Source organism: Mobula hypostoma, chromosome 18 (assembly GCF_963921235.1).
Source record: "Mobula hypostoma chromosome 18, sMobHyp1.1, whole genome shotgun sequence".
NCBI classification, from domain to species: domain Eukaryota; kingdom Metazoa; phylum Chordata; class Chondrichthyes; order Myliobatiformes; family Myliobatidae; genus Mobula; species Mobula hypostoma.
In genome coordinates this window covers 35,296,529-35,305,883 of record NC_086114.1, presented here as the reverse complement: position 1 = coordinate 35,305,883, position 9,355 = coordinate 35,296,529, and the positions used below count along the sequence as shown (strand labels likewise).

At 40.3% G+C, this 9,355-nt stretch overlaps 1 protein-coding gene across 1 annotated transcript in view; it reads right to left on the bottom strand.

The window, feature by feature from the left end:
• Positions 1-1,303: 1,303 nt before the first annotated feature.
• LOC134358455 (uncharacterized) overlaps positions 1,304-9,355 on the bottom strand; it is a 102,217-nt gene continuing 94,165 nt past the window's right edge. The window contains exon 20 of the mRNA XM_063070696.1: positions 1,304-2,549. Coding sequence (XP_062926766.1) covers positions 2,298-2,549 — 252 coding nt within the window. The 3' untranslated portion in view covers positions 1,304-2,297. The remainder of the gene's footprint in view (positions 2,550-9,355) is intronic.

Genomic DNA, 9,355 nt, shown 5'->3' with positions numbered 1-9,355 from the left:
AAGTTTCCATCTCAGTTGGTTTTTGAGAAGTTGCTTGACTCACTGCATAGATGAATATATATGCACTGCAAGGGGGGGAAGACCATGGGAACCATCTCTTGGCCAGCATAGTCATTAAGATGGCACAGCACTCTGCATCAGGAAGTTTTCCTTCACTTCATTGGGTATGAGTCATTCCAAGGTGAGATCTAATGCTAAATTACTCAAAGATTAGGACTGAACCAATCAGGATGTTGTGCCAAGCAGTTTTCTTCACACTGGACTTTTCTCATCTAAGAGCACATCAAGATTACTGTCAGAAATATTTTCAATTAGCCAGCTGGGCACTATTTACACAATTATCAGCAATCAGTCCAGGACTACTGGCAAATATTTATCCGTCCAACATAATCACGGGTTAAAACCAAGATCTATCACTAGAATGCGTCATTGGATTTAACTGCATTTCCAATCTTGTCATCATTGGTGCTTGGTACTAATGTGCAGAGGAGATGCAAAATACCACAGAGGCTGGAATCAGGAACAACAAACATCAGCCCTGATGCCAGGATTCAACCCAAAATGTCACTTCCTTTCCTCCCACAGATGCTGTTTGGTCCATAGATTTCCTCCAGCTAATTGCTTGCTCTCTAAGTACCTACTATTGCTGAATATTGATTGGCTGCTTACAATAATTCCTTGTACCTTTGCAGGGACAGTCAAAGAAGTGGCCCTAACTCACCTCTTCATTGCTTCATCCTACCTCAACCCACGAAACCAAGCAAGACTCAAGCAGATAGCAATTCACAGCCCAGCATCCATTGGCAGACAGGCACCAGCAGTGTAGTCTCTTACAGTGAGGGATGACAGGAAGTCTGAAAGGAGGCAGCTCCTTCTCATTGGAAGCAAGAATGATCCAAGTGGATTTCCTTCACCAAAGATCCACTGTGAATTCCAGTCAGTGCAACTGCATTTGACAAAGCTTTCCATTCAGTGGAGTTGCTGCTGATAATCTCCAGGCAACCAAAACTGAGTAGCTTGTTAATGTCACTATGGAATTACAAGAAACCTCACTGGATGATTATAAACTGGCTGCCAGGCCAAAGTTAAACTGCACTCTATTGACCGAGAGGGCCCAATTTGAATCTGCCACATTTCCTCAGAATGTTCCCTCAGGTTAAATTGGAGCTACTCTATACTTATGATTCCCTCCACTCTCGCAGCTATCTTCAAATAAATGCTGTTCTAGTTTTTAATTACTGTAACATACTGCAGGAGATGTGTAGGATTCAACACTTGATGTGTGGGTGTAGGTAGTTGAAATTGTTCACAGGCTTTAATGCAGTGCCACTGGAATGTGTAGCTCGCCTCTCATTTCTCTCCTGACCTGATAAAGTCCATGACATTTCTTGAGGCATTCAGCTGCTATCTGTGGGTTTATGAGATTAAAGCTTTAGTCACCAATTATTACAAGAACCCTTTGTGGTCCTCCCTTAAACACAAATAAGGCATCTGGAGATGTCCCCAAATCCTTCCCAACCTTATTTATTTATTTATTTATTGAGATACAGAAGGTCCTTCTGGCCCTTTGAATTGTGCCACCCAGCAATCCTCTGATTTAATCCTGGTCTAATCACGGGACAATTTACAATGACCAATTAACCTACCAGACAGTGCATCTTTGGATTGATAGAGGAAACTGGAGCACCCGGTGGAAACCCATGTGGCGTGGGGAGAACGTACAAACTCCTTACAGGCAGCGGTGGGAATTGAATCTGGGTCACTGGTACTCTAAAGCATTGTGCAAAGCGCTATGACAATCATGTGTCATTACTTCTATAGTAAGTATGGCAGCCAGAGGACAAACAACAAGGACATTAATGGAAAATGATGAGATAGCTTGCTCTTGCTGCACTGTTGGCTGAGGGATGAATATTGATCAAAATTCCAAGCAAATTAGCAGTAGTCAAATGGTGCCCGTGATCTTTATCAGTGTATACTGGGTTTTAGTTTAACACCTCTATGTATTACAAAGAATACAAAATTTAGTTCAGTAAAACAGTATTAGAAAAATCACATACTGACAACACCCAGCTAGAACTGAATTGCTAAATTTTATGAAAGTAATCAGAAAAGTTCAAAATGTAAAATATCTTTATGTTCTTTGTTGGATGGGAACTAACAAAGTTACTTTTAAAAAACTGTGATCTTCCCCCTTTGCTTTCAATATTGAATCATTTCTTTTGAATGAGAGTCAGAGTGTGGGGATAGAAAAGAAAGAGGAGAGGTAGTGTGACAGTATTTCACCAAGCTCGGAGCTAGGGGATCCTCTTGTCCATGTTGGCTGCATCGTACACAGCATCACAGAATGCAATGTAGTTGACATTGTCACCAGTGCCAACCTTCACCCAGAACCTTTGCATTAGGACACAGATATGCCTGAAGCTCAGTACATCATCGAGAGTCAGCTCGTTCAGTACACGGTGGAACTGCGACTGTGTCACGCTGCCAATGTTCTGACGATCATAGTCTTCAAAAAGAGGGAAGAGCTGGACCTGTTTCTTTCTCACCTGCCAACGAGAAATATTGTTTTAAATTTGCACCATAGCAAAAGATGAAAACGATGTCTCTGGTGAAGGTACTTGTAGCTCTGTCTACTTTATGGTGAGGACGTCCTTCCTTACACCACCCTCTTGGTCAAATACCTCTTCCCCATCTCCACCAGTATTTAAAAGAGCATGAAATAAATACAATAAAATGTTCTGACCCAATGGTTTCTTATCTGGGTCACTCTTGCAATAAAATCACTGTGGTTTGTTCGTGATGCAACTTACAAGAACAAATATCAGAGGCGGAGTTACCAGGAACATCATTTAATGAAATCAATTAACCATCAACCAGTACAATGAAGCACCCAAAGTCTTATCACATGGTACACTCACTTCTTAAAGATACATTTACATTTAATGTACACTTGTTAACTATCCTTCGTCTTTCAATAAGTAATAAATGCATGCAAACCATCAATTAAAGCAATATATTGCTTTTCCTTCAGAAGGCATTGCATTACCTTAATACAATATATAATGCAATTATAACAATAATATTAGTTATTTATATACTTCGATTCATCCAAATAAATAATTATTTTCAGAAACTAATAAATGTAATCAAACATTAACACAATTTCTTACTTTACTCAACTATAAAATTCTTCCTATACAAGTCCTGCTTAACATCTGGGATGTCCACTCCAGGCATCAGTAATTCCAGTGACTCACTTCTCCAACTGTATCTGATCTCACATCCCTTTCTGATGTGACTACCTTAACATTAGTTATCTCCATATATGCAAAATATTAAATATATTGTATTACGTGTTCTAAATGGCAGCATCAAACTTAGCACAGATTAATAATTCTGATCATCACACAGTACAATGAATTACTGTATCTGATTAATTACTGAATATCATGAACACAATCACAACTCATTCTACTTGATTGCTTCTTGAGCCCTATCTTGCATCTTGACTTTCACTCTGTGGACACCAGATCTTTCTTCATTTTCAGAACGCTCTCATTCTCTCTGATCAGTCCAGTAAAATCCACACCTCCATTTAGAGTTTTTAAATGTGATGAACCATTCATGAGTGCTAAGCTTTAGTGAAGACTAAGCTCCATCTGGTGTCAGTATCTACAGATGCCCTCACTTTAGAGAGATTGTGCTTATTCAACGTATACTTCAGAAATTAGTTTACTTCACTGTTTTATTCTCTTCCTGAGTGAGTCTATTTCGAGCAGTGGATCCCCACAACCCCAGCCCCTCCCCCAAGGAGGAGATACTTCCACTTCCAGTAAGTGAACCACATTTAATTTTGAGGCATAATCCTTAACATAGATTTATAACTTACAAAGGATTTCCAGGCACAAATATAATGCTTACAAATTGGAAAAACCTACCGAAGAGCTGCACCGTTTCTAGAATAGTGCACTCTGTACAAATGCCCGTACCAGGTATATTAGTTTGGAACAACAAATTATTCAACCTAATATGTCCAATACAAAAATGTGCAAGTATAACTTCTTCCCTCCTGTTATACTCATCTCCCATTTGAGTTACCCCATCCTTCGAATTTTTTATAGTATGCTGCCCTTTCTTTTCTTTATCCCAACTTTGTTGCCGCAATGATCAAATATATTTTTAAATTACGACTTTGGTCCCCTTTATCAAAAGGCACCACTACATTTACATCCTTAATTTTTAATGACTGCTTAGCTAGAATATCTGCTACCTCATTTCCATCAACCCCAAAATGGGAAGGCACCCATAAGAAATGGACACACAATGGTAGACCCTGCAGCCTCAACAGATGTTGTACAATCTCTAATAGAAAGTATGGACTAAATTTTGAAGTACCTGTTTCAATAGATGTCAAAACCAAGGCCGAATCAGAACAAAGAAGTACACAATGAGGGTGTACTTCTTCAACTCAATCCAAGGCTAAAATGATAGCAACCATTTCAGACATGAATACTGATACTTTGTCCGATAATCTTTTCTTAATAGCCATCTGAAACCTTGGAACCTAAATAGAAAGAAAGATCACCGAATCTTTTAAACCTTGTATACATTTACAAGAAACCACAATACCTGCCTTGCATATATCGCCAAACTACCTGTACAACTGATCTTCATCTTGATCTTTTCTTTGAAGAATTAAATTAACCACAGGCAAAGGGAAAAACCATGGAGTGGCAGAAAGAGATACACTGGGACCATATACCACATCAAACAAGCTAAAATTTTGTGCCCATTCATTTTCTATCCACCCAAATCTGAAGAACTTGCAATGATTTGTCCCTAATACTCAACTGATGTTGCCAATATTGGATGACCAACTTTTGGCCTCTTACATAAACCCAAGAAACCATGGCTAACTGTAACCTGCATAGATATAAAGGTAAATCACCCATTTCTACCAGTAATGCTGAAGCTGGGGATGATATGAAAGCATTATAATATATCAGGAGCTTATCAACTGCTCCTGCTTTGGACCACTTTCTGGAGGTCCAAGACGACGACTTCTACAAAGAAGGGATCCGTGTGCTCCATGACCGCTGGACTAAGTGTGTAATTGTAGGAGGGGACTATGTTGAAAAATAAATGTGCTAGGTTTTCTAAAACTGACTCCTTCTACCTTAGGCCACGAACTTATCAATCACCCCTCGTACCTAGAAACTTTATCACTGACTCTTGTTTAAGAGATCTATCATACAACCTTAGATCAATTCTGAGTGTAATGCTCCTTTTAGAAAAACAAATAACTTGAGTCTTTGCTGCAGAAAATTTAAACCCCCACCCGTGACCCATTCCTCTACTTCATTGATAACTGTATAATTTATATTAGACTCTCTTCCACATTGTACCATCATCAGCATATAACAAAATGTCTGAACTAATATTTAAGAAAATATCACTAATCATAATATTAAGAAAAGTCGGCTACACACACTCCCCTGTGGAGTCCGATTCTCTATCTCATACTCCTTAGAGAATGTTGTTCCCTGACTGCCTGGAACATTGTCCTATTAACTGGCATTATCAGTATACTGTATGACATGTCTTAATCACCTTATCATGCCAGGTGGAGTGTTTCATTAGACCAATGTAGACCCTTTTGTTTCTCTTGATTAGGCCACAGATTAACGAGGTTGATGTGATCATATTGATTTTTGATGGGGTCAGAGTTTAACTAGGAATATGGACCCCATTGTTTCTCTTGATTAGGTCAAGAAGGTGAGCAAAGTGTACATGCTAGAAGTCCATAAGACATAGGAACAGAATTAGGTCATCTGGCCCACTAGTCTGCTCCACCATTCCATCATGACTTTTCTATTATCCCTCAGAACACCAGTCTCCTGTCTTCTCCTTGTAAGCCAAGAGGGTGAGCAAAGAATACTAGTTAGAAGGTTAACTTATTGTACAAGAAACATCTTGAACCTTGACCAATTACGGCTGCTGTGCTAAGAAGCAATTTACCTCAATGAACAACAAACCTCTTGACCTTTGGGCAGCTTTGCTGCAGTGCTGAAAACAAAACTGAAGTTAGCAATAAGCCCTTTTGGGGTATGGAAGGTGAATATCCATCACATGAACTGTCTTTATATTGCACCTACTTTTCAAGCATTCAGCTCAATCTGTGCTTGATTCAGACTGTGAAACAATTTTGTAAATGACAGACGTCTCAGACACAGCGGTTCCTCAGAACTTGCACAGCCTCAGCTTCTGCATTACTACTCTCTGAGCAGCCTCACTGGATACTGTCTCACACCAGTACATCTCCTTTTACCTGCATGTGGATGTTTGTAATGGGATAGCCATTATCCTGGAATTGTAACAGAGTCCAAACAGATTATGGACTCTTCCACTGAACTGCTCACTACTGAGGTGTGAATATTTCCATTCTCAGAGCGTGCCAAGTTACTATCCAATGGTCCAATGATTCTCTGAACATCTACTCCTTTTAACAGGCTGCCCTTCACTCTTGGATATTACATCCTCCCCTCATTCCTTTCTTTACCGATTCTTAGCCTCATGGTGGTTTCAGCAGATCTGACACCTTCTGTCCTGCCATCTCACTGCCATCAAAGTCCAATATCTGATTTACTTACTGACCCGGCGTAAGGTAATTCCAGAAAGGTTAGCACTCAAAGCCATGATTTTGGAAAAATGTCCTTAATATTCCCATTATTTTTATCCTTATTGATATTGTGCCAGCCCTGTAAGAAAAAGACTAACTGCATACAACCTTGATTATACATTCCCTTGGTGTCCTCAAAAGCTGAATGGCAACCATTAATATTGGAGTTCAAGAGGATGTTTCCATTAATGGAAGAACCTAGGACCTGAAGAGACAGCCTCAGATTGAGAGACGTCCCTTTACAACTGGGATGAGGAGGAACTTCTTCAGCCAGAAGTTTTGGTGAATTGATGAAATCCATTGCCACAGAGAGCTGTGGAGGCTGGATCATTGGCTGTGCATAAGGCAGGAGACTGGGGCTATTAAAAAAAAGGCCATGATTGAATGGCAGAGCAGACTTGATGCATCAAATAGCTTAATTATGTTCCACTTTCCTATGGTGATGGCTCTAGGCAGTGAGATGCATGGCCTTCTTACCTATTCTGAAGCTCACCTGACCAATAGTCTGATTAGGAAGGACCAGCACTACCAAACGTGAGCGTCACCTAGATTCTTTTACCGGCTTTTCAAATACACAACTCTTCAAACCAACTGAATGTGCCCATGATCTTAGTGCATAGTTCTAATCCTAAACTATAGTGCCACCTTTCTCCCTAGTAACCCTCCAATCATTTTATCTCTCCACTAGTCCAGAGATTTTCTTCTGTATATCTGCTCAACACTGTTTCTATATGCCTCAATGTATTGTTAAACCTCTAGGACCAGACTTATAACAATCTGACTTCCTGTGGTAATGACACATGTTTATCATTGTTTTTTGAAAGAAAATGTGTTCCAAAATATACCACCATAATCAGTCTCCAACAGGTATGTTTCCAATTCATCAGTACCCAGTCGTACTGTCTGTGATCTTCAGCAAGACCATCTTATTTCCTTACCTCTTTGTCTGAGGCAGATAAACACCTACCACCCTTGAAAGTGATTTTCCTCAGCAGCTTGCTCTCCTCTGAATGTTCTTCTTGTGAATGCTGCTTGTTATTTATTTTAGAGATAGAGCATAGAGTTTAGTGTTAGATCGGGCCAAATGAGCCTATGCCACTCAATTACATCCACACAACCAATTAACCCACTGACCCATACGCCTTTGGAATGTGGGAGGAAATTGGAATACCCAAAGGAAACCCATGCAGTCACGGCAAGAAAGTACAAAGTCCTAACAGACAGCAGTGGGAATGGAACTGGGGTTGCTGGTACTATAATAGTGTTATGCTAACAGCTACACTACTGTCCTACTTCTTGTGCAATATATCCTCCCCTATCACAGGTACACCATTCGGCCATCTTGAATGGCTATTCTGCTGACTCCCACAACTGCTCGCCTTTTACACACGCAACATCTGCTAACTTCTCTGAAGCTACTTGTAGTGTTCCCATGACTCAGCAGAACACACCACCATCTTAAGCTCCCACGAACCTGCACCCTGCTTATACATCAGAATCTTATCCTGAGTGAAACTACTTCAGAGTTCATAGACCCATGTTTGATCCTGACCTTGGATGCGTGCTGACAATGTGTGAGTGGGTGGCAGGAAACTCAAGGCAGCTGATGGATGTGTGAGAGAATAAGGTACAGGGAACTAAGGGACTAAAAGGAAATAGAGCTGACGTGATTGCTCTGTAAACTGACATACAATAGATTATGCCAAGGACCGCTTTCAAGGTCAAAAGGAAGTACAACATGATATTCAGTGCCAAGTCAAGTGGGCTGTTCTGAATCCTCAGTTCACTTATTTTTGTTTCAAATCTCTCATTTGCTAGTCCACCTCTGAGCTAACCTGCAATAGCTGATCTGAAAGGGTCTGAGATCTGCACTATTTTCCCCCAGAGATTTGTGCCTGACCACAAAGTACTCAACCTTTTCCCATGGTCCCTCATTGCTTGTGCTAAATTTGTAACTCTCAGAAACCTTAAAGATAATGAGTTAGAATGTCCCTTGGTGTTTTTGCTATGTCCTCAACTGATGCAGTTTGCATCACAAGTAGACTCACCAATATCTCCTCCATCTGCTGTCACAATATCACCTTCTTCTTTTAGCGTATGGCAACACTGGAAGTTGTGTGTCATCTCCCAGGGTCTAAATGAATCCATTCACCCTCAGAAAACTTCCATATGTTGCATGCATAGGGCCTATGGCAGGGACTACTAATATTGCTTAAGTTCACCATGCTCTTGGCCTGTCGTCTCAGAGGCCCCGCTGACATTTTACTTTGAACTAGATCATTCTTCTGCGATGTAAGCAGCAAGATCCCAAATAGAGACAATAGCATTCTGATTGGTTACAAAATTAAAAGCCAAATGTCAGGACTATTAAACCAAGGTCATGCCCTTACACTCCACAGTGGCAGCTTGAAAATGAAAGTTCAAGCAAGCAACTAAATCTAGAGTTCTTTCTTTGAAAGAAGCTGGTCTCAGTAATGGTAACCAGGAACCTACCAGATTGTAATACCATATCAGGTTCACTGGTGTCCTTCAGGGAAATAAACCCCGGTCTCGTCCATATCTGGCTTCATAGCTAAGAGTGACTGAATCTCAGCTGCATCCTTTTTTCAGGTGTGGTTAGGGAAAGAAAATAAATACCAGCAATATACACGTCCTTTGAACACAGTTTTTAGA